Genomic DNA, 27005 nt, shown 5'->3' with positions numbered 1-27005 from the left:
ATGAAGGAAATAGCTTTAGTATGCAAGCACTATCTGCATGTGTAGCACATCGTGTACCCACCCACATACTATTCATCCTGTTGATGCTATGTATGTTCCACTGGAGAGTTTGCTGTAAGGGGAGGTGGATAACATTTTTCGTTGATGGCATACGGAATACGTAAACAAGGTACTTGAATATAGGTAGGTGCTATATACGCTGTGCAAGAAGTAAGTGATATAATGAAGTTGTCTGCATTTCATTTTTTTTTAAGTAACTGTTCTCATGTTATTTTAAATTCTGTGTTCTGCTATGAGACAGAGCTCCCCCTAGTGATTCTGTGCAACTGTGCAGTCCCCTGGCCCTAAGCATGAGTTGCATGTCCCTCTACTGATGATGTTCCCCTAGCTGACATTATGTGCTCTGCAGTATTTCTAACGTCCTAATCTCATCATCACCCTTACAGTTTTTCTATAGTAATAACCTAATACCGGAATGGGATCCAAGTACAGAATAAGGCCCAGGTGACGAGGAGGAGGATTACAGCAAAGAAGTTTTTAGAAGTTTCCTGAAAGCAAGAAGGGAACAATATACTTGCATGGGCTCTGGCAGAGTTCCAGTACGGAAGATCCCCTGCAGAGAACAAGTGTCACGCCCCATAGTGTTGTGTTTCGATTTAGATGTCCGTATGTAGGTTTTCCTAAATCATGTCCTTATATAGGCATAATTCGTATTGCCCTTATTTAGGCATAGAATCCCAGTCCTTATTTAGGCATTAGCCAGGCTATCCAAATACAGGCATGGTCACCTACATCAGTCCATCCCAACGTCACAACGAGTTTGCTGTGTTCTGTGGTAGAAGTAGACACCGGTAGCCAAGTAGATTTAACATGTACCTTTAATCTGTAGTCTGTTCAAGTACATCCAGATGGTTGGTAAGTACAACAGACAGGTAGTCCAGGTAACAGGTGAAGTATACATTGATTAGCCAGTAGTCAAACCATTGGTTCCAGGTAGTAGGAAACCCCTTGCAGTAGCAAACCCCACCAGGAGCAGCCTGCCTGCTGCTCAGCCCCTCTCTCTCTAACTGTCATTCCTCACTCACACAGACACCAACATTCCATGCATCACTGCATTCCCAACATTCTACAGTAAACATGCACTTTTACTGAGCAGCAGGAAGAAAGGATGAAGTGTAGAAAATACAGTAACTATGCAGGGCATAACAGAGTTCTTAGAAAACAGACCCTTAAGCCTTTAGGACTTTCCCTAGCTAGGATTATTGATTTCTCCAATAACTCATCTATTATGCATGAACTACTATTCCTTAGGGGTTCATTCATGACGTCTTCCTCTGCCAGACTTTACGTCAATGCTAACATTCCTAAACACTTTCCAGGTATAAATATACCTCCCCTTACCATGGCAAACCACAGCTCTGATGCACAGTTCGATACGGCTCACCACGGCAAGTTCGAAAGAAATTCAAGTTTACGCCTGACGCACTGACCTGATGCTGTCATCCCTGCTCACAGAGAATCCAGCTTCCAGTGTTCTGACTCCCTTCGCGGGGTGTTAGAGTTTGAGACCCGGAAAGAGATTCCTACCTCTCTCCTTCTAAGGTATGGAGCTGACTAGAACCTAGAGGGACTCTTGGCATATGCAAAACTATAGCTTACCATAATATAGAATTCGGCACCTACTTCTTACCTTGTACTACACTTAGGTTAGGTACACTGGGGTGAACTATTTAGAAGCATCAAACGAGTATCCGCTTTTTAGTCTATGTTATTTATGTATGTGTATATGAATATATGTCATAGCTAGAAGACAATGCTGTTGCAGTATTATTTCTTCTTACTGCTTACGCTGTACGTATTATATCTTGCATACTGTCTTGCGATTGTAACAGCTCATATCTCTTACACGAGAAACAAGACTGTTCAATAAATCCTTTTTATTGAAACGCCCGTCTATCCATTTCTGTGTAACTCTGAAGAAACTAAGCATGCATGATTGACTGAGTGAAACTGTTATCTGTTGTTTCCACGATTCTGAGACATGTTCCGATTCTAAGGGAAACAAAGTTGTCATGTTTATGCGGTTGCCAGAAACTACTCCCTTCTTGTTTATTCAAGGAGTTTCTAGTGGCCTCTGAGTTAGCTGGCACACAAAGTAATTAAGTTTAATGTACTCGATAGAGGCATACTGACCTCAATCGTATGCCACAACTATAGTGTATATTATTCCAATGCACAGAGCCTATAAGGGAAATAGGAACTACACTACAGTAGACCCTACAAAAGTGAACCCCAAGCAGCAGCGTGAAGCCATCGGGATGTGAGACTGCAGTGCGTTGAGACCACCCTAGATCCAGTCTGAGGCACGAGTGGCACTAATAGAGACCCTTGGGAGATATGTGAGGAACAACATTCTGCGACAGCAAGAGCCCAAATGGAAACAGTACATTATTTAAAATGCATGACCACTTTCCTAACTGATAAACACCTACCATGGAGTGAGTAATCCACCACCTCTCCACTGTTGCGATTATGGTTAAATCAAACACAACAAAAACTAGATGTAGAGCATAGATGCCAACAATTTGGTACATCTAGGAGGGAGACTGAAGAAAAAAATCAGGGGGAATTCTACATAACCACTGACAAGCACTTTGCCTTTGTGTGTAAATGCAATGTGTGATAATACCGAAGTCTGGAAAACTTCCTGCCACAAAAGGTGTGTTTCATTCTCATTCTGCCAGGGGCAGTTCTGGGATTCCAGGCAGAAAAGGAATGCCAAGACCCCTCTAATTTGTATGCCCCCTGACACACTCAGGGCTGTTTGCATCTCAATAGATGCCCTTGCTCCTGAAGCTGCTTTATGCAGACCCCTCATGAGCTGCAGGCCCTCCCTCTCAGCCACCGACAAGCTCCTCTTTTGCAGCTCATAAAGGGCTGAAGGTGTGAAGTTTGCTTATAGGCTGAGAGAGTTAAAACTGCTGGAGCACTAAACTGCAGGACAATGGGCGTCGCATGGTGCCTCGGTATGGGCAGCAGGGTAGTAGATCGGATTGTAGGAAAAACCTGCAGATGGGTCTCCTTCAACTGGGACCATAGGAGAGGGCCCCCTCCCCTCGGCCTCGCCTCGCTACACCACAGCATCAAGGCCCAGGAGAGGGGCTGCCCTCCACTGGGCACAAATACAACAAGACACCGTGCTCTCATTTAGGTAAGCAAGGGGACTGGTGTGCCATGGCCTGGCTATGGCATACTGGTGCGGGGCCCCATGTGGTGTGTTCAGTGCAGGGCCCAGGACTCTGCCCATGCCTAGCGCAGGGCCTGGTAATTGCTTCCCTTTGGTGACCCCTAATTAACGTCTCTGCTGTCCATGTGTGACCACCTTACCCGAAACGGCGTGTTGATCCGGCTGACGAGAGTGTCCAGGATGTGCACGTTCTCGTACTGATAGAGCAGGATGAAGCGAAGGAAGATCTTGAGGAGAGCTGGCTCCGTGACACTGCGCAGAAACAGGTCCAGGTAGGCCGTCGTTGTCATCACCTCCTCCACCGTGACCTACATCCAAGCACACAGTAATGAGCACACTGCCGACTGGGACTCAGTTAGCACACACTGTAAATAATTGAGTAGTTTCACATCGAGAGGCTTTTTATGCTAACAAGACAATAGCCTGCCCTATTATCATAAATTGAAGTCTCTCTTTCCATTCCTAGTCATCTAGCTTGTATTTTTTACCTCCAGGTCAAATGTAAACAAATAACGGAACCAGGCCTGCACAATGCTCGAGTTTAAATAACAATTTCCCAAGCAGCAAAATGTTCATGGTGTGAGTGTTTCTTTTGCATAGTGCATCATTTGCATTGTAATTGTATTGTAATTGCATTTATATAGCGCTTACTACCCCAAACGAGGCATCAAAGTGCTTCTTTGGCGAGTAGCACGCTACTCCGGAACCCATGAAGGATCAGTGTTGAATTAGTATAGTGAAATATGAAAGTGATTTGATTGGTGGACAGGTTAGTCTGTTATTTGGATTGAAAAGGATAGTGGACGGCTAGAAGAGGGAAAAAGGTGTGCATTTATATTTGTGACCTGTAGGCGCCTTATGTTCTCAAGGGTTACCATAGGTTATCATTGCGGACGCCAGGCAGAACAGGTGGGGTCATGCGGCCCATCTCATGTAGTGTTGTACAGGCAGCGGATACTGTGCTATTTCACGCGGACCTAAGTGGTTGTGTGTCAGCTTTCGTAGTACAGTGTTTCTGAGTCTTCTGAGTCTGGTCTAGGACAGACTGTTCGTGATCAAGGCTCTGAAGGACCCAGTGTTGTCCTGGTTTCCTGTTTCTCAATCTACATGTAAATGGGTCTTCCTGCCCTGTTTCTATTATGATTAAGTCTATTGTCCCAGTCTTCTCATTTCTGACACTGTCTGGATTTTCCAGACCCTTTCGTCACTCTGAGAGTCGATCTGTCCCTGGCACCCATATATTCCTATCCTTTTGATTTCCTTGTCCTTGCAAGCTCTTTGTCTCTGGACTGACCCTTATCCGTGGCTCTCTGTTCCATGGCTCCTTACCTCTCCTGACCCCATGTCCTTGAGCCTATGTCTCCGTGGAGTGAATGGATGTCAACAAGCAGACAGGACGGAGGTATGTACCTAACCATGGATAAGAAGCTATTCTCTCCGTACCTGCGTTCTGTTGCAAGCAAGAGGTAGCGCTGCTTTCTGTGATAGGTGTGAAAACAAGGAAGGCTTGGGTCCTGTACTCCCCAGTCTGGACCACCCAAATATTGAAATCACAGAAAGGTGTCAAGGGAGGATTATTTTAAATATTCGCGATAAACCTGAGACCATTAATGCTGAGGTTTTTGAGCATTTATTCTGCTTAGTTTTGATAATTGAAAAAGACATTCATAAATCAATTGGACATGCCTTTTAAAAGGAAACATCACATTAGTAAATCACACAATTGCAACACATTTGTATGCGTGATTTAGAACCATTTCTTTTGTGAGACAATATATACAACACATACATAATACCAAACGTTATTTGTGACAACAATATATACAACAAAGCAATGATCACAAGACAAACATCGATAAATTATGTGTGCCAGCCTGAAATTCAACCAGTCCTGCATTTGCACTGAAAACACAAGGCGGACAATTGCTCATTTAAAGACACATGTCTACTGTCCTGCCTGTGGGAGGGCGGGGATGCATATCCTACATAAGGGTGTTGACAACCTAGAAAAAGGGGGAAATCATTTCTATTCAGTCCCCTCGTGGCACACCCTGTTCTACCATCTACCACACTCAACAGCCTGTGATAGGTGTGGCATAGTTGTACTAGCTTTAGTGTATGAGGGACCAGTCAGCACAGCGAGGGACAGCCCTGCACCCATCATTTCCTGTCTGTATGTAATTCCCTCACCCATCAGATACTCTCTGGGGTTCCCTTATCATCTGCTCTCTGTTACTCTGCTCTCGGTCTCCTGTGACTGCCTTCTTTTGTAGCTCCCTACCCTTCTGCTATCTGTCTCTTGTGATTCCCTTCTTTCAAAACTCCTGGTCCCTCAGCTCTCTGTCCCCTGTCACTCCATTGTTTTGAAGATCCCTGTCCCATGGATGTCGGTCTCCTTTGACGCCCTTCTTTTGATGCTTCCTGTCCGTTGGCATTCTGTCCCTCACAACTTCCTTTTTTTTAAAAAACCCCATCCCTTGGCTTCCTATCTCCTATCACATCCTTCTTTTGAAGTTCCCAGTCTCCTGTGACTCACTCCTTTTGAAGCTTCCTGGCCCTCGGCTCTCTGTCCTCTGTAATTCAATTCTTTTGAACAGTGGCGGCTAGTGACATTTGAAAGTGGTTAGGCGTAAAAGTTCAGGATAAGCGGCATGTAGCAAGCGAGTGGAGCAAACCTTCTAATTACACTTCCACCACACACAACACAATGATGCTCTATTCCTTCTTCCGTCATCGGTACCACACACAGAAGGGTGGCACAGCATCCCTTCTACTTGCACTCGACTTCAAAGCATTTGAGACATACTGCGTCCTATTTCCATTTCTATCTTATACAGTAGCTGGGTACTGCACTCCTAGTTGCACTTCGACCTCACACTACTGAATTACACTGCATTTTTTTGATGTCCAGTTCTAGCTCACACCGAATGGTGGCACTGCATCCATTTTGATTGCACTTTACCCTCACACAGCCGTGCAGTACTGCACCCTATTTCCAGTTCTTCCACATGAAGCAGAGAGTACAGCATATGCTGTCACTCACTTCTACCTAGCACTGTAGTAGGGAGGCACTGCATGATTAGGACTTGTCACACAGCCAGCTGTTCACACTTCTTCGTCTCTCTCATAGACACCTGCACCCCTCCACGCTGACAACGCGATACCTTCCAGATTGTGCCCTTATCCGAATCACTTGTATTATGCTAAAATTGTAACTAAATAATAAATACTCATTTGTTAAAATAAAATAAACGGAAAAAATATCCCTGAGGCTTTCAACCAAAACACTCCAAAATGATTTTTCTTAACCTGGAATTCCTCCATTTAGCGTTCCTCTGCCTTGCAGACAGTATTCCTCACCCAACAAGCCGTGGTGATATGACATCGTTCATAAAGGTCTTTAAAAAAAAATCTTGAAGGCTTTAAACTTTACACAAAGAGGTTCTTTGGAGAGCTCCTTTCAGGCATGTTTTGAATAAGGCTGGAATAATACAGCTTTGAAACTCTCCAGTACCTCTTGCTGATTCCTTGCCCCAGCCACTGGGACGGCCCGCTTCGCATGGCGCGCCACAGTTTCCACTGATGCACTCCTGTGATGTCATTACGCCGTGATATCAGTAATGCGACATGTCACTTGGTATGGAAGCCGACTATTTGCACGAGTGGTGTCTAGTAAAGGGCACTGAGCTCAGCTTACTGCAAGGAAAAAACAGTCTGACAGAATATCACATTGTTCCTGAGAGATCTTCTGGTCTCATCCGAGAATATTGCTGGGCCCTGACCCCCCACGGTCCTTGGCGCCTGCGCGCATGTCTCACTTCTGCGGTTGCGCCTCTGCTAATGGCATGCTTAGTGCTTTGAAAGAGCTGTGTTCTGAGAAGGAGCTACGGCCTCCATTCCATACAAAATGGATGGCTGCTCTCTCTCACATTTCGACGAATGTGCCAATGAAAGCGATTATAAACTAATGACCTGTCCTGTTTACACGTGTATATATTGCAGTTATACAAACTAAGAGAGGTCGACGTGAATGTTTGACTTCATGCTTGTGGTTATTGTGGTAAGGCAGTTGCACATGTAAAGCCTTTGAGAAACACTCATTCACTGCTTCGATAACACACAACAGGGACTGTTCGTATGGGTAAATTGTCTCAATGTGACACCGTACTGTATACTTTCTTTTGTCGCTTCCATTAGCTATGTCGAAAAACTGATGGAAAATCAGACATTTTGTACAAGAAAATGCTGATGTCCATCGTGTCGCTAGTTGTTCCATCAGCATGCTGCTAATGGAAAAAAATATGCATAAATTAAATCTTGCGCTCTTTGGAATAAAATGAACTCTCATCGACTGTAGTTTCCAACCCACACCTGTTTGCTATTTTATCACAAACTCCTAAAATGTCAAGGGCCACTTGTGTCCGCTCTGCCTGCTCTCACAGTGTCCACTTACACCCTCGGATGAAGAGGACTGGAAAACAAAATGAATACCCTTTTGTTTAAAATGCTTGTTTTCCAACGTACCTCGCCATTCTCGTTGCTCAGTCACTGTTTGATTAACAAAGCTACGTCTGACGTGGAAACAGGGTCTCAACTAGAGCCAAATTTCAGTGGGGGAGTGGGACTAAGAAAAAAATTCAGGGGGGGCTCACTCTTCCAGCAATAGAGTGGAAATGCAGGGGCTCTAGAAGGGGTGAAAAAACAACAAAGCCTCATTAACAAGCAAATGGTGTTTGAACCCCTTCACTGCTAAGCCTCCCCCCCCCCCTGTGCTAAGCCTTTTTTTGGCTATTTGGGGTAGTTCGCGCTTAGGCCCCTGTAACTTTTTGACCACATAGGTATCCACGCCAAATCTGCGTTCTTTTTTTCCAACATCATGGGGATTCTAAAGGTACCCAGGGCTTGTGGATTCCCCTGGAGGGGACTCAGAAATTAGCCAAAATACAGGGGGGTTTTTTTTGGGGGGGGGGAATTGGGGAAAAAAGGGCTACAGATGAAATCATCTGTTTTTTTCCCTGCAAATGGTATCAACAGAGGGGTTGTGGTGCTGAAATCACACTTTTCCCAGCTTTCAGGGAAAAGCAGACATTTGTCAGAAAACCAACATTTTTTACACAGTCTTGGCATTTTTCTAGGTGCTTTCAACCTCCTTCCAGTTAATGGTAGAAATGGGTATGGAAGCAATAATGGATCCTGGAAAGCTATACATTTGGGAAAAGTAGACAAAATTCTGAATTCAGCACGGGGTCATTTGTGTAGATCAGTCAAGGTTTCTTCACAGAAACTAACAGCTAAATATTCGAAAAATTGAAAATTAGTTGAAAAAACAGCCATTTGTGCCAACGTTTTCACCTGTAACTTCTAACTGTGAAAGCTGTTTGAAAGCAATATACCTTTACATCCGCAAGACCTTTCTGGTTGTGGGGATATATAGGACTTGTAGGTTCATCAAGAACCCGAGGAACCCAGAGCCAATAACTGAGCAGCGTCTTGCAATGGTTCTTCATTATGTTCCGGGTATATAGCAATTAATTTGGGAAAATATATACATGGAAAAATCGGTATGAAAGACATCTATGTATTTCTGAAATTGGAACAAAATATAGAGTTTAGAAACAGTAGATATTTGCACATTTCCGAAATTGTGAGTACCCATACTAGCATGAGACTTATAGGTCATTTTTCAAAATGACTTCTTTTCTACACATTGTCTTTCATTTGGAAGGTAGAAATGCATCGAAAGTCAATAGGTAATAACAGTTGCTCTACAATTCTGTGTTACCCTAAGACATCCGATAAAAATGGTACCTCACTTGCGTGGGTAGGACTAGTGCCCGCGGCAGGAATCGGCCCAAAACGCAATATAGACACACCACATTTTCACAGTGAAAACTGACCCTTTTTTTGCAAAATGCCTAGCTGTAGATTTTGAACCAGTGGCGTAACGAAACTTGAGGGGGCCCCCCTGCAAAGTACATGGAGGGGGCCCCCCATTCTCCTCGCCAGTCAAGAGCCCTCAGGCCAGCGACCCGCCATACTGCAGGGGCTCACCCCAGCCATAAAAAAAGGATTCTGGTTCCTCTATTGGTCACATCCGCCCTCTCATTGAGCGATTTACATACATCAGTAAATGCTGCTGCGCCCTCCAGCAAAGTTACATAACACTGCCTCCAGCCGGCCCACCAAACACATCCTCCTACTTGATGAGCCACCTTCAAGCGAAGCCCTATCAGTTAACCACCTCCAAACTCAGATCACTTCCGTCGTGCCTGCTACTAACTCATCCATTACACTCTACCCTCACCCCTATGAAACCCGCAATTATGCTTTTCTGCCCGCCTTTAAAACCACCCCTCGGATGTCACTGCAAACCTGTGACCGCCGCCTACTGCTCCCCTGTCCATCACCCACAGAAAGACTGATGACCGGTCACCATCTAACCACTGCCTACCAGTAAAGACAGAGCCTTTCAGCTGCTGGCCTCCCCAATGCCACTATGGAAGTTTTAAAAATGTTGAACAATCTCTGCAACTGACCACCTCAAAACAGTTCTTCCTGCTAGCCTATACGGCATCAAAGCCGTTCCTGCTACTTTTCATCCTCTGCATGATGCACACAATAATATCAAATGTACAAAGGGTCAGATTTTTGTTTCCTCACGCCAACATTAATTTACACTATGTACCCCACTAAACCATACCTGCTGTCAAAGGCAAACCAGATCCCATATGTAGCACCAGTCAACAAGTACCCCAAGGACAAACACCAGAGAGAATGAGCGATTCATGAATTAAACCTACAATGACAACGTAGCATTTCCCCACCAACTGTCAGCCCAGCGAAGTCTGCAACCGCACAGTAGCCATCAATACCAGCAACGTCTAAAGCGCATTTCCACTTCCTTTCTTTGGCAGCTCCTGATACGTATACGTATGCCTTCTGGGCGCCATCTACCACAGACCACAGCATTCTTTGTGTCCCTAAGACTAACCGAATGCTGTCGGTGAACGCTTCTCTTCCCCCTTCCGTACTAATAACTAATGGAGGATAAGAAAAAAAATATAGTATTTTCTTATGCAAATAGCGTATCAAGCACTTGCTGCCCGCAGTCCTCGCCAGATCCACCCAAATCAATATTCTGCTATCGCACCATCCTGTCACCCCTATTATTATCTGAAGATATTTTTTTATCCCTTCCTTGAACTGGGAAAAGCAATACTTTGCACAAAAACAAGTCCCTTTAAAACCTTTGCTACTTACAGACTCACAAAGCACTTCCTTGTTTTACTAACTGTTGTAAAGCAAACGGATAACTCATTCTAGGATTGGGATTATTGTTTAGAGGTGTGGAAGTTAATACTGAGACATAGGATGATTCTTTGCATACACTCGTTCTTCCCTGCATGCGTACACAAAGCAACATTACAATTTAGCTAAACAAATTGTTCAGAAATGTACCGGAAGGTAAAGAAATAGCCCAAATAATTTTTACAAAGAAAAATAGACAATCGTCAACTTTATACCCCATGACATAAAAGCCTTAGCGTGCATAGCTTGCTCAAATCCACGCTACCTAATTCTACCAAACTCAGCACATTTGAACATCTCATAATTCCATGCCACACAATTCAACTATAAATAATTTAACCCTACATTCCATACCACATAATTACAATCCTAAAAATGAAAAAACATATATTTCTACTTCACTCCATACCACATAAGTCCACATCACATAATAACATTCCACACAACTTAATAGCACTCCAAACCACATAATTACACTCCACACAACAAAATTTAAGTATACATAATTACACTTCAACCTATATAATTATACGTCACACAACATATTTACACTCAACTTTAAAACACAGAATTACCCTCCACAAAATACAACTCTGCAACATGCTACATAATTCCACTCCGCACAATTATACACCAGACCATGCCACATAATTCCACACGTCTCACAATTCCACAATTCATCCCCACACAATTCATCACACATAATTACTCCACATAATACCACTCAGCACCACATAATTAACCTCCACATAATTATGCTCTCATCCATATTGCATAAATACACTCCACATAAATCTAGTCTATGCCACGTAGCAACATTCCACATACACTCGTTCTTTCCTGCATACGCACAAAAAGTAACATCACAATTTAGCTTAACAAATTGTTCAGAAATGTACCGGAAGGTAAAGAAACAGCCCAAATTATTTTTACAAAGAAAAATAGACAATCGTCAACTTTATACCCCATGACATAAAAGCCTTAGCGTGCACAGCTTGCTCAAATCCACGCTACCTAATTCTACCAAACTCAGCACATTTGAACCTCTCATAATTCCATGCCACACTATTCAACTATAAATAATTTAACCCTACATTCCATACCACATAATTACAATCCTAAATATGAAAAAACATATATTTCTACTTCACTCCATACCTCATAATTCCACATCACATAATAACATTCCACACAACTTAATAGCACTCCAAACCACATAATTACACTCCACACTACACAATTCAAGTACACATAATTCCACTTCAACCTATATAATTATACGTCACACAACATATTTACACGCAACTCCAAAACACAGAATTACCCTCCACAAAATACAACTCTGCAAAATGCTACATAATTCCACTCTGCACAATTATACACCACACCATGCCACATAATTCCACACGTCACAATTCCACAATTCATCCCCACACAATTTATCACACATAATTACTCCACATAATACCACTCAGCACCACATAATTAACCTCCACATAATTATGCTCTCATCCATATTGCATAAGTACACTCCACATAAATCCAGTCTGTCACGTAGCAACATTCCACATAACTACACTTCACACCATGCCTCATAATACCACTCAACATAATTTTCACCCAGCAGCGAACACTTCCACGTCACACATTTCAACTCTACACATTTCCATTCCACACCACATAATTCAACAACAAACTACATAATTCAAACCAACAACAGAATTACATAACACACCACATACATCCAATCTACACCACAAAATTCCACATCATGCTATAATATTTAACAGCACACCACATAAGTAAACTCCACTACATACTACTCCACAACGCAAAATACCATTCCAGATAATCTCATTCCAAGACACACAATCCCACTCCATGACACACAATCCCTCTCCACATAATTCCAGTACACTCAATACCACACAATTACTATCCACATAATTACATTATTTCGCCACACAGATCCAATCCACACAATACAATTCCACAACTAACAATTCCAATCCAAACCACATATGTCCACTTGACACCACACACATTCACTCCACTCCAAGCAGAAAACACATAGGTAAAATACACTGTCCTTTACAATGTCAATAGCTCTAACTCTCACAAATGCGAGACCAATTGCATTGCAAATGCTTGTTTACCTTCCAATGCGACCGAGCAGATCCTGTTCATTTTTTTTATTTTTATTTATTTTATGGAGTTTTATATAGCTCGAACTTGACCCGTATCGGGTATCATAGCGCTTTACATGAGCACCAGTTGCGTTACATGAGGACACATTCATATTTGTTAGGCACAGGTAGATTAAGTGATTTGCCCAGAATCACAGGATGTTCAGCGTTATTGTTGAAACTCGAACCCAGTTCCCCAGATTCGAGGTCGACCGCCCTAGCCGTTAGGCCAACTCCTCTCCCAAGTATGAATAAGAGTAACAATAGGCATAAGAAGGGCTAAGCAGAAGAGCTGAAGTATTTAGATGTAAAAGTAGTGGAAGGTAGGTTCAAGTAGGAGTATGCAGGAGTAAGAGTGCAATTAGGAGTAGGTAGGACTAAGTTAATGGTAATAAGGGCATTGGTAAATACGGTAGCAAAAGTAAGAATAGCAGTTAGAAGACGTAATAGGAGTAAGAGGAGAAATGAGTAAGAGCAGGAGGAAATAGGCGTAATAAGTTGAAAGTGGAAGCAAGAGTATGTTGGAATAATAAAACGTAAGAATGGGAACAAATATGAGGTGTAAGAGAAAGGTCAAATTAAGAGGTTACGTAGCACAGTAAGAGGAAGTATGAAACCTAGGAGTAGAAACAAAAATCAGCAGTAGGCATAAGTAGGAAAAGTTGGTGCTAGTAAATTAAGTGCAAGATTAATGACAGTAAGATTGAAAGAGACCAAGATGAGAAAAGAAAGACGAAGACAGCAAATCCTTCCATATTCTTCTAGGACTCCAGCGCTAACAAAGCGTGACATGCTTTTCATTATATGCACACATCAGATGAAGAGCACGGACCTTCCACTAAGCGCTATTGTAACACGCTTCAGTTGGTAACTTGCGTGCAGCTGAAATAGGTACAATTTATGTGTTTTATAGCACTCACAAACAGCATAAGCGTGTTTCTTGGCACTATTTCAACAAAAGTTATCTCTATGCCACTGGCAGAGGTACAATTTGTTTTATTAATGGGTTGCACACAGACCGGTCTCTGTGACGTGCTGTTCGACGAAAAAGTGCAAGAAAAGACTTCTTAATACCACGTGAGCAGCACTTCAGAACTGTTTGGATAAAGCTTAGCCGATGCCCGGGAGCCGAATAGTGATTTTTGTGTGTCTCTGGCGCCCAGTAGCAGTGCGTTTACCCCGAGGGCCACATTTGGCATGTTCTGATTTGAACTCACCATTATAGAGAGAATGTAATACTAGGTCATTTATTGTCACATGCAACAAGGGTTGTCAATTCCGGCCCCCTTTCTCTGTAGTCCCCGGCACCTGTTTAGAGGTGGACAGGAAGGAGCCCTCTCTCCTTCCAGCACAGCAAGCAATACCACAGAACAGCGCCAAGACCAACACAAACGGCTCCCGGTAGCTCAGCTCATGTGCCCCGGTAGATGTGAGGCTGTGAGCTGATGAGTAAGAGGTTTAGGAGCAGGGTGAGGAGCTGGCAGCCTACACCAGGGTGGAGCAACAGCACCGAGGCGTCTACAGCAACAGGGGACAGGTCTCCTCAGCTCCGAAATGTGAGGCCAGCACGTGGGAGCCATGCAGCGGCAGCCAATGCTTGTGAAGCAAGTAATCAAGCACTGGCAAAGGTAAAATAAAACTAAGCTAGTGCCAACTAACACGAAGGGTGGGACGGGGAATGGTAAAATTGGGGGCAGGAGGCAGGCCCGGCTCCAGGAATTTTTATTTGGGTGGGCCAAGGGTACATTCGGGTGGGCCACTGCTGGCCCAATTTATCGCTTATATATCTAGCCAGGCCTGCTTCTGGGCCCTCCTTTATCTCTCCTTACTCTTACAAGGCACAGTAAAACGCACTCTTTTCAAAGTCTCTTTCTAAATGTTATCACTCTCAAAAAGTGCTTTTCTTCCATGCAATGTCCCTTTGATGGGAAGAGGAGGTTTCTATGTTGGGAGTATAAGGCAAGTGACACTACTCGAGCTCCCTCTGTGCGAGCCTTCAGGGAGAAACCCTCTTCATTACTACCTCCACCTGACCTCTGACTCTGCAGCGCACTCTCTTACAGGCTTGATTATCCACTTTTCTACCACCCTTCTCCATTACACCTTATCTCACAGCTGACCTTGGGCCCCAGCCCCATATCAGCCACCATTCAGTTCCACTTTCACTATTCCCAGTAAAAAACAATAGTAAAATCACCTTCAAACTTGAAACATTGAATATAGCAGTAAAAATAATTAGCATGCATGCAGGGCCGGACTGGGAACTGAAAGCAGCCCTGGCACATTTTGGCAGACCAGCCCCCGCCCGGCGTGTAGCGAGCGAGCGTAGCGAGCGAGCCCGACTGCTACTAGGGGGGTTTGGGGGGGTTCTCCCCCCACGAAAATTTTGGAAAAAGACAGACTAAAATGGTGAATTTTACAGCACCTTTTTCATTACATATTCAATTGTATCAACTTTCAAAGCACAGTAAATAGTAGATGATGACCTTAAAGAGCACCAGGTTACCCACCTAGTCATATGTACCCATAGACATTCTTTCAGAGAGCACCAAAAATAGACACAAGTAGTGAATCAGAGAGAACAAAGTAAAAGTGAGACCAGCCGCCACATGGTGTTTAGCGAGCAAGTGCAGTAAGCAACCACTACTAGGGGGAGTTTGGGGGGTCGTCCCCCCAAGAAAATTTTGGAGACAGAAAGGCCAAAACAAAGCATTTTTCAACACATTTCTCATTACATATTAGATTGTATTAACTTTTGAAGCATAGTAAATGATTACCTTATGGAGCACCAGGATACCCAGTCATAAATCACAGACATTCCTACAGAGAACACTAAAAATTGAAATGTCTAGCACAAAACATGAATTTAAATAGACAATTTATTCTTCATATAAAATAGCATTAAGACATTTAAAAACGCACCTAACCTCAAACAATTATGCAAAGGTTCAGAGTAAAAAGTGTACAAGACAATGTGCAAACATTAAATGATTTTTATATCCTGAGTTTTGTAAACAGTGCTCAAATGAAGCATCTTATGTAAAATGAGGCCTGAAACTGGAAATTCACACATAAGCACCTAGGCACTGACCCAGGCCTGATCACAACAGGCCAGAAAGCACGGAAACATCACACATAAGCACCCAGGCCAGTAAGCATTGAAATGTCACAAATGAGCCTCCAGGTCACTGAGGCCAGAAGCTATGGAAACTTCACGCATAAGCACCCAGGCCAGTAAGCATTGAAATGTCACAAATGAGCCTTTAGGTCACTGAGGCCAGAAGCTATGGAAACTTCACGCATAAGCACCCAGGTCAGTAAGCATTGAAATGTCACAAATGAGCCTCCAGGTCACTGAGGCCAGAAGCTAGGTAAACTTCACGCATAAGCACCCAGGCCAGAAAGCATTGAAAGGTCACAAATGAGCCTCCAGGTCACTGAGGCCAGAAGCTATGGAAACTTCACGCATAAGCACCCAGGCCAGTAAGCATTGAAAGGTCACAAATGAGCCTCCAGGTCACTGAGGCCAGAAGCTATGGAAACTTCACGCATAAGCACCCAGGCCAGTAAGCATTGAAATGTCACAAATGAGCCTCCAGGTCACTGAGGCCAGAAGCGATGGAAACTTCACACATAAGCACCCAGGCCAGAAAGCATTGAAAGGTCACAAATGAGCCTCCAGGTCACTGAGGCCAGAAGCTATGGAAACTTCACGCATAAGCACCCAGGCCAGAAAGCATTGAAAGGTCACAAATGAGCCTCCAGGTCACTGAGGCCAGAAGCTATGGAAACTTCACGCATAAGCACCCAGGCCAGAAAGCATTGACAGGTCACAAATGAGCCTCCAGGTCACTGAGGCCAGAAGCTATGGAAACTTCACGCATAAGCACCCAGGCCAGTAAGGATTGAAATGTCACAAATGAGCCTCCAAGTCACTGAGGCCAGAAGCGATGGAAACTTCATGCATAAGCACCCAGGCCAGAAAGCATTGAAAGGTCACAAATGAGCCTCCAGGTCACTGAGGCCAGAAGCTATGGAAACTTCACGCATAAGCACCCAGGCCAGAAAGCATTGAAAGGTCACAAATGAGCCTCCAGGTCACTGAGGCCAGAAGCTATGGAAACTTCACGCATAAGCACCCAGGCCAGAAAGCATTGACAGGTCACAAATGAGCCTCCAGGTCACTGAGGCCAGAAGCTATGGAAACTTCACACATAAGCACCCAGGCCAGTAAGCATTGAAATGTCACAAATGAGCATCCAGGTCACTGAGGCCAGAAACTAGGAAACGTCACACATAAGCACCCAGGCTGCCAGAAGGCATTGAAATGTCTCACATGGCACCCTAGCCAGAAAGCATGACAAATTCACACAAAGGCACCCAGGCCAGTGGCACTGGAACATCTTTCAGAGTGTGGGTGCTGCCATCAATGTTGCCTGTACATCACTGAAGTCATGGGATTGTGAAAAATTAAAGAATCACCAAAGAACAAGGGTAGCAATTCAGCCTTGCCTATTCCGGGACATATAAAACTTAAAGGTATATGCCAAACCATTTAAATACACTGCACTCTGCATACTGCATCCTGCCTTATGGAAAGGGCTTGCGCTAGTGGTGACATCCTGGTGACATATGTAGTAAAAGGGAATATTTTTAGGCCTTGCAAAAGGTTCCTTTTGCCAGGTCAAAATGGCAGTTTTACAACTGCACAGGCAGACTGCAATGACAGGCCCTGGCCTTGGCACATGTTTAAATAGGCTACTTACGTGGGTGGCACAATAAGTGTTGCAGGCCCACTGGCAGCCTTTAATTTACAGTCCTTGGGGCCATGTAGAACCACATTTCTTGGGACTTACAAGTAAATTTAATTTTCCAATTCGGTATAAGCCAATTTTACTATGTTTAAAGGAGAGATCAGCATAATGCAAATACGAGTTTCGGAGTCCGTGACAGAGTGCAGAGCAGCATCTAGAGACAGCACGGGCCTCACTATCACCGACAAGACGCGAGCCTCTGATGTTGCAAGAGCCACCAGGCTGCTGTTACTGTTAGTGACAACAGGGCAACATTCAAAATTATTTTAACAATGCTTGAGTTGAAGGCGAGCCAGAGAATCAGGTATAAATACAGCATACAGATCTGTCCCGGAGAAGGAGCCGATAAATGGGTGTGCCCACTTTGGAATGAGAGGGGGTTTGGACAAGTTTACAAAGAATCCAAGATGACAGAGCACCTTGCATACCCGAGAAGTGACATTCTGCATGATCCTTTATGAATCATCCAGTCTTTCAGGCATGCATGGACAGAGATCACCAGCTTGTGGAGAAGTCCCATGAATGAGCTCAGAGACTTGGTGAAGACACAGGGCAGATTTAAGGCTGAAGAATAGGACCCAAAATGAAAGTATAGCTCCGCCACACCTGCCGAAACACCTTAACCCAATGTGTGCGTTGTTTGTTACCACATTATATATACAGAAAGGAGAAAGCACTACAACATGTACAGGTAGTGTAAAACAAAATATAGGAAGGACATTGTATTCAATTAGAAATCATCTAATTTACTCATTTGTTTGTGGTGATTATAGTTATTCTCTAGCAGAGTTTCCTGGTTATATGACTTACATTTTGAAGGCTCAACACTTGCATTTATTCCAATGAAGTTGAGTAGCTAATGCCTTAAAGAGGTCCACAGATCACATCCGCGATTATGAAGACAGTACCAGTGCATCCTGCTCCAAATGCTTTGCTTACTATGTAGAGCTTCTGGGGGGTTCCCGAACAGAATCCGCCTGACCTAACAATAAGTTGTTCTGCAGCCTCCTACTCAGATCCCCGCTGAGCCCTCAGCATTGTGTCATGTGACTGGGGCAGCCCTCAGGCCTCTAGGGGTCTCGCAGAATGTGGTCAGAAGAGACAAAGTTTTGGGCTTCATCTTGAAGACTATGGGGTTGCCTGAAGACCCTGTAACCCGAGGAAGAGCTCTCCGGGACGAGCCTGTGGGAATTATTTCACCCCTAAGAGATAGCTTTGTTGTCAGTTGCCTGGAACTAGTCATCTGTAACCGAGAAAATCTCTCTCCGGGCTTAGAACTACATAATTCTGAGTCCCCTGAATAAAATCCCTAGGTGGACAAAAATAAATCGTCAAACTATTTCTCTTTCTAATCTTGTGTGTGGGGTGACATTCCGGTTTGGCTTGTGTCTTTATAATTTGTACAGGTTCAAATGCCGGGGCCTCAAATTAGGTCGGAGGCCGAGGCCCAGGATTGTTTAACATGATCATGGCGACAGGTTTAAAATGTTCTTCAGCAGGGCTTTAAGTGGGATAAAAAAACTGGGTTGGGGTGGGGGAGGGCTCTCAAAGGGGCATGGTCGATGTCATTGAGGCGGTGGCTTAAAATACCTAAGCTAATAGCCTGTGCTTAGCAGAGTGTGTCCGCCCGACTGGTATTTTGATGCATCTGTCATTGCATCCAGATACTTAATACAGCAAGTAACATTATACCTACAACAAGCCAGCACTATTGGCTTGGTCGATGGATATTAGTTGCACACGATAAATAAGCGACAACTATGGCTTCGTAGTATATAATATTGAAAATGCTTCAGTTCTGAAATGATGAGACAGTGAAAGAACGATAACGAGGCTCTTTGAAGTTGCAGTAAATGCAGCGAACGGTGGCACTGCTGCAGAGTTGAGATTTTTTTTTTCACCCTGAAGGTGAGGGCAAAAATGGAGACCCCGATAGGGACCCGTCTCAGTGCATGATTTTTAGAACTACACCGGCAGGACCCGGCCCACTTAAAGCCCTGTTCCTCAGCAGAACGAGACTGAGTGTGGGAAAGCAAATGCCTTCCATTGCTGCCCTTGTGCTACCCCTTCCGTGGAGCATTGATGCTGACTAACATTATCCACTATACAAAAGCCCAATCAATTGGCATTGGCTGTTCCTGTTTTTAAATGAGTTTGTTCCACAGCTGGGCGATAACTATTAGTCTGGCAAGGAAGTCTGTGAGAGTCCCAGAGATGATGGAATCTACCGGGGAAGTAAGGCAGTATTTATTGCACTGCACAACCAACGTGCTGCTATTTCACACACATCTATTTGCAAGGAGGCTCATGAAGGTGGATGTCACTGCATCTCCCACTAGAAGGCATGGGGCACTGTGTTCAATGGCATCATTTTACAAGTAGCAACTGAATACACAAAGCGCTTCCGGTTAATTTGGAGAAACAGAAGAAGAACACAAACATAAAAAGAAGAGGATACACTGCGTGGGTATTCTGATTTATGTACTGATAGGCAATATTCTGAAGCATGCACGTCCTTTGCTTCATGGCTGATGTTCACGGGGCTCCAGCCAGATCAAGCAAGAAGTGTCCCCACCTGCTGAGCTATTCTCACTTCTGGTTGTGTGCCTGTGCCTCTCTGCTAGTGTCCCTGTGTTGAAGTGATGCTCTCTTTGTACCTGTGTCTGGTTGTGTGCCTGTGTCTCTCTGATTGCATCTCTATGTTCTAGTGTTCTCTTCTCTTTCTCTTTGTTTAGTTGTGTGCCTTATCCTTTCTTTCCTGCTGGTGTCCCTCTGTTCTAGCAATGGTGCTGGTTCCGTTTTCAGAGTGGGGGTGCTGCCATCAAGGTAACTGCACTGAAGTCACAGGGGTTGTGAAACATCCAAACATCACACAAAGAGCAAGTGTTACAAATGAGCCACGCCCCTTCAGTAGGAGAGGGGTGAGGGTGTGGTGTGTAGCCAGATATGTATTAGGGCACACTCTTACAAATATACTACTAAAGGACTGTGTAGTAGCACAGTCATTTACAGACAGCACCTTTTCCATCGATATGGTCATTACATGTGCACAGGTATCCAGTTTTACTTGTGAAACTACCTACAGCACAAACAATAATATTTGTGGAAATCTGTTTTCAGCAAATATTTGTGCATCTCCATGTAAGGTCTTGTGACTTTGTTTTGATCCTAGTAAAATCGTTGTTTCCTTCACACTTCTAAATTACAAAAAGTGCTTTTTTCTGGTTCCCTAACAGCTGACGGCTAAAGTAAAGAAAACACCAATCTCCAGGTCAAAAGAATAAGCATCGATTTGTCTAAAGGAATGGCCTGGCGTTTGACCTCGGTCTATGAACTCACAGTAAATGTGACAAACTAAAAACACAAGTTAAGGCGTTTTATTGCTCATTAACTTCTAAACTTCATGGTGGTTATTTTGGGGTTGCAGCAGCACCCATGCAGCCCTACACTCAGTGCCTCTGGGTTGTAGCATTCCTCTCTATGTTGTATCTTTGTCTAGTTGTGTGTTTGTGTCTCTCTCCTCATGTCCATGGCTTCTATGGATTCTCGCTTTGTCTGGTTCTGTGCGTATTTCTGCTCATGTCTCTTAAGTTCTAGTTTCCCCCCCCTCATCCTCTTTGTCGGGTTGTGTACTTCTGTCTCTCTGTTCATTTACCTCTGTTCCCCTCTCTGCAACTTTGTTCAGTTGTGTGCCTGAATCTTTCTGTTCTACTGGTATCTCTCTTCTCTTCTCTATCGTTCCTGTCTCTATATCTTTATCTGGTTGTGTGTTTTTGTCCCTCTGTTCTAGTGGTCCTCTCACCATATCCTTATCTGGTTGTGTGTCTGTGGCCCTCTGCTCATGTCCCTGTGTTCTAGTGTTTTGTCTTTCTATTTGTCTGGTTGTGTGTTTGTGAATCTATAATTGTCTCTAAGTTCTAGTGTCGCCCTCTCTTCCTCTTAGTCGGGTTGTGTACCTGTCTCTGTCTGTTCATTTACCTCTGTTCCTGTCTCTGCATCTGTGTTCAGTTGTGTGCCTGTATCTTTCTGCTCTACTGGTGTCCCTCTGCTCTATTGTTCCTCTCTCTGTATCTTTATCTGGTTGTGTGTCTGAGTCTACCTGCTCAAGTTCTCCAGAACAATCCGTAATGTATGTTAATAACTGCGCCCCACGGTCATCTGGCTTAATACAAAGAACCCCTTTCACGGCTACGATGCCAGTTCCAGCGAACTCCAGGCAGGCTCTGTGTTTTGGTGATTAATTATCACGTGCTGTCGCAGGAGCCTCATTGCCGATTATCATGGGTAGACCGGGGCCTAATGGCTTTTTCTTTTAATTGCGGCCCGGGCCCGATCGCGCTGCTCCTCACCCCCCTCCCAGCCTGGCCATGAAACTCATGCAGGGGATGGCCTGTCACTCACCTTTAGCTGCGGGCGCCGGGCGGCAGACACGGGGGCAGGCTCCACACCATCCATGCCAGCCTGCCTTTCAGTCGTCTCTCCAACGCGCACTATTTTTTTCCCCCCAACCCGCCGACCCCCAATGCGCTTGCGCTGTCTCCAGACTCCACCCTAAGGGTGAATGACTTAACGGCGGCGCTCTGACAGAGTAGACGTCACTGCACGCCGCGCATCACGGTGCGGCACCCACCCAACCCAGGTCAGAGGTCACAGGTAGAAATTTAATGAATAAAGTAAAATCGGGTGACATCAAGAACACTGTCCCGGACGGTGCGTGCAGCACCAGTAGCAGGTGCATTTTATGCAGATTGTGCTTGTTTGCTCGGTCACGCCTCAGGGTCCAAATCGGCCCCAGCAACCAAACCGGCCTCCTGTCACCAAACCGGCCCCCAACCCGTCCAGCCTACCGGGGGATTGCCCGGTGCCCGGAATCGCCAGTCCGGGCCTGCATGCATGATAAAGTATGCTCCACAGTTGTCCTAATCACCTGACTGTTAATTAAATAAATGAAAACAGAAAGGCCATGACAGGGCCGGCTTTAGTGCTGGTGCAAAGTCTTTTTGACCTCTTTCTCTGTAGATAGCTTAACTACCACCCTCCAACAGTACCCTTCATCTCGCCATAGCCACTCCCCCTCATGGCCTCCTCCTCAGACTCCCTAACTACCACCCTCCACCAGTGTCCCCCATCTTTCTGTAGCTCCCCCACACCCCATGACCTCCTCCTCAGATTCCCTCACTGCCACCCTCCACCAGCGCCCCTCATAGCTTCGTATTTCCCCCCACTCCATGACCTCCTCCTCGGATTCCCTGCCACCCTCCACCAGTGCCCCTCATCTCTCTATAGTTCCCCCACCCCATGACCTCCTCCTTGGCTTCCCTCACTGCCATCCTTCACTAGTGCCTCTCATTTCTCTGTAGCCCCCCCACCCCATGACCTCCTCCTCAGATTCCCTCACTGCTCCCTCAACCAGCGCCCCTCATCTCTCTGTAATTCCCCCCGAGCCCCATGACCTCCTCCTCGGATTACCTCACTGCCACCCTCCACCAGTTCCCCTCATCTCTCTGTAGTTCCCCCCCCACCCCTGACCTCCTTCTCAGATTCCCTCACTGCCACCCTCCACCAGTGCCCCTCATTTCTCCATAATTCCCCCCACCCCCATAACCTCCTCCTCAGATTCCTTCACTGCCACCCTCCACCAGCACCCCTCATCTCTCTGTAGATCCCCCCACCCGTGACCTCTTTGGATTCCCTCACTGCCACCCCCCACTAGTGCCCCTCAGCTCTCTGTAGTTCCCCCACCTCATGACCTCCTCCTCCGCTTCCCTCACTGCCAACCTCCACTAGTGCCCCTCATTTCTACATAGCCCCCCAACCCATGACCTCCTCCTCAGATTCCCTCACTGCTCCCTCCACCAGCGCCCCTCATCTCTCTGTAGTTCCCCCCACCCCATGACCTCCTCCTCAGATTTCTTCACTGCCGCCCTCCACCAGTACCCCTCATCTCTCTGTAGTTCCCCTCCACCCTGTGACCTCCTCCTCGGATTCCCTCACTGCCACCCTCCACTAGTGCCCCTCATCTCTCTGCTGTTCCCCCCACCCCGTGACCACCTCCTCTGACTCCCTCACTGCCTCCCTCCACCAGTGCTCCTCATCTCACTGTAGCTCCCCACCCCATTACCTCTTCCTCGTTTTCCCTCAATGCCACCCTCCACTAGTGCCCCTCATCTTTCCGCAGCTCCACCCCCACTCCAGGACCTCCTCCTCGGCTTCCCTCACTGCCACTCTCCACTAGTGCCCCTCATCTCTCTGTAGTTCCACCCACCCCGTTGACCTCCTCCTCTGACTCCCTCACTGCCACCCTCCACCAGCGCCCCTCATCTCTCCGTAGCTCCCCACCCCATGACCTCTTCCTCGGATTCCCTCACTGCCACCCTCCACTTGTGCCCCTCATCTCTCCATTGCCCCTCTCTCATATCCATTCCATTTGTTGTACAGCGCTACTCATATGAGTGTAGGGTGTCACAATACTTTACATAACAGCACGCATTATACAGAGACAATAAATCAGTCTATTGGGAATGTCACATAAGCCAATGAGGATTACAAGGTGTAGAAATCACGTCATCCATACTGGTGGGCAATATATTTCACGGGGTTTGGACTGGAGAAGCACAAACTCAGGATTTAAAGAGTACTCCAGTGGTTGGGGGTCAGCTTTACTGATTAAAATGTATAACTGCCCAAACAAACTCTTTTTGGCAACATTAGAATAATGAAGGAATGGAGAAGTTCTAACTATATCACAATACAAAAAAGCGAAGTTTGTATGCAGCTCTTTGATGACAGTTTATAGGTCACTGTCCTATGTTAGGATAGTAACTTCTGAACTGCAAGTAACACAGGGATATCTGTGACAGAGGTAGTAACCCACTGAGCTATTCCCATAAAATTCAGTTTATCAGCACTTAAAAACTACCAACAGACAAATGGTTACTCTGCAGCAGGATCGTAAATCACCAGTTATCTGCACAGTTTTTATTGTAGTTGTACATCGGTGGCAGATTCACTGGGAGGGCCATGGCTCATGTTTGGGTGGGCCTGGCCCACCCCACCCTCTAGAACCGGGCCTGGCAGGAGGTAGCATATCCTGCACTTGTTATTGGTGTGAGACAAAGAAAAGGGTCAGCGACAGGAGGATATTTACAGCTGGGACTAATTAAAGTCCCAGATAACCTATCTGTAGAAATGTAAATGCTGCATTTTAAAACATATCAGGCATTTGTTATCAACCCACAACATAGCATGTTTTTTGAAGGAGCTCACAATGAAAACTCACAATTAAAACTGCTAGACTTACCGACACAACGCTGCAGAATGGTCCTGCTCTTTACAAGTCTAACCTCTCTCCCTGAAAGCCCGGTGTTTCTGAAGAGTGCAGGGCCCCATCCTTTTTCCGACCGGGCTCTGACTGAAGAGAAACAATGTAACTTGTTACTTTGTTTCTCTTCAGTCCTGGGTCAGTGTGAGGAGCTCTGAGCAGGCTGCAGACTGCACCTGCTTTCTAGAGCAAGCATTTCTCTCCCAGCTCTTTACCGAAGAGCTGAGGGGGCCCCCTTCACCTTACCGAAGACTGGGGGCCCCCCGCACCGCGGGGGCTGCGGGGGCGTTTGTTACGCCCCTGTTTTGAACCCTAGCTCTGCAGGCACCTAGGGAAACGTAGCAAACCTATAACTTTTTTAACACTAGATACCCAGGGGAATCCAGGATGGGGGTGACTTGACTTGCTCTCATCAGGTTCTTTTACCCTGAATCCCTTGCAAACCTCACAATTTGTCCCCAAAACACTTTTTCCTCACATTTCTGTGGGGGAAACTTCTGGAACCTGCGTGGATCCACAAAATTCCACCTACCCCGCATTCCCCAAAGTCTTCCAAGAAAAATGGTACCTCACTTGTGTGAGTAGACCTAGTGTCCGCGACAGGAAACGGCCCAAAACGCAACGTGGACACACAACATTTTCACAGTGAAAACTGACCCTTTTTTTGCAAGGTGCCTAGCTGTAGATTTTGAACCCTAGCTCTGCCGGCACCTAGGCGAGCCTAGCAAACCTATACATTTTTTAAAACTACACACCCAGGGGAATCCAGGATGGGGTGACTTGACTGGCTCTCACCAGGTTCTTTTACCCAGAATCCCTTGCAAACCTAAAAATGTGTCCAAAAAAAACAATTTTCTTCACATTTCGGTGGTGGAAAGTTCTGAAATCTGCGTGGATCCACAAAATTCCACATACCCCGTATTCCCCAAAGTCTTCCAAGAAAAATGGTACCTCACTTGTGTGAGTAGGCCTAGTGCCCGCGACAGGAAACGGACCAAAACGCAACGTGGACACACCACATTTTCACAGTGAAAACTGACCCTTTTTTTGCAAAGTGCCTAGCTGTAGATTTTGAACCCTAGCTCTGTCGACACCTAGGGAAACCTAGCAAACCTGTACATTTATGAAAACTAGACACCGGGCAGATTCCAGAGAGGTATGGCTTGCGTGGATCCCCCAACGTTTTCTTACCCAGAATCCCCTGCAAACCTCAAGTTTAGCTGAAAAGAAATCACTTTTTCCCACACATTTTTGTGTGGGAAACTTGTGGCATCACTGGGCTGACACAAATTTCCTACCACCCAGCATTCCCCCAGGTCTCCCGATAAAAATGGTGCCTCACTCGTGTGGGAGGCCCAAGTACCCACGACAGGCAAGGGCCCAAAATGTATTGAGGCGACATCAAAATTGCCTATCACAAAACGACTTGGTTTTGCAAGGGGGGTCACCTGGGTTTTTGGCTCCGTGCTCAGCAGCCAGCTAGGGAAACCTACCAAACCCAAACATTTATGAAAACTAGACACCCGGGGGATTATAGAGAGGTATGGCTTGCGTGGATCCCCCAACCTTTTCTTACCCAGAATCCCCTGCAAATCTCAAATTTAGCTGAATAAATCACTTTTTCCACACATTTTTGTGTGGGAAAGCTGTGGCATCACCGGGCTGACACAAATTTCCTACCACCCAGCATTCCCCCAGGTCTCCCGATAAAAATGGTGCCTCACTCGTGTGGGAGGCCCAAGTACCCGCGACAGACAAGGGCCCAAAACGCATTGAGGCGACATCAAAATTGCCTATCACAAAACAACCTGGTTTTGCAAGGGGGGTCACCTGGGCTTTTGGCCCCGTGCTTGGCGGCCAGCTAGGGAAACCTAACAAACCCTCACATTTATGAATTTCATGCTGTTGGCATGGTTCACGCTGCCTTACATCACAGACGTGGTGGCAGATTAGAGATTTAGTACATTCTGCTAAGTGGCACTGCTAACAATCACAGTCCCAACTTTTTTTTAATATCATCCCCAGGTCCATCATTAACAGATACCCCAGACTCAGTCCTTCGCTGAACTATGGATCATTACTATATGCATCTAGAGAGACCGATACACACAGATTATGTCACATGGTCA

At 45.4% G+C, this 27005-nt stretch overlaps 1 protein-coding gene across 3 annotated transcripts in view; it reads right to left on the bottom strand.

Moving 5' to 3' along the window:
* Nucleotides 1-27005, bottom strand: part of FHIP1A (FHF complex subunit HOOK interacting protein 1A) — a 389114-nt gene that overhangs the window by 139042 nt on the left and 223067 nt on the right. For all 3 annotated transcript variants that reach the window (XM_085641659.1, XM_085641660.1, XM_085641661.1), the window contains one exon: nt 3388-3555. In XM_085641659.1, the coding sequence (XP_085497785.1) occupies nt 3388-3555 (168 nt within the window). The remainder of the gene's footprint in view (nt 1-3387; nt 3556-27005) is intronic.

This window comes from Triturus cristatus, chromosome 2_2 (assembly GCF_964204655.1).
Source record: "Triturus cristatus chromosome 2_2, aTriCri1.1, whole genome shotgun sequence".
In the NCBI taxonomy this organism is placed as follows: Eukaryota; Metazoa; Chordata; class Amphibia; order Caudata; family Salamandridae; genus Triturus; species Triturus cristatus.
This window is presented reverse-complemented; position numbering and strand designations above follow the sequence as displayed.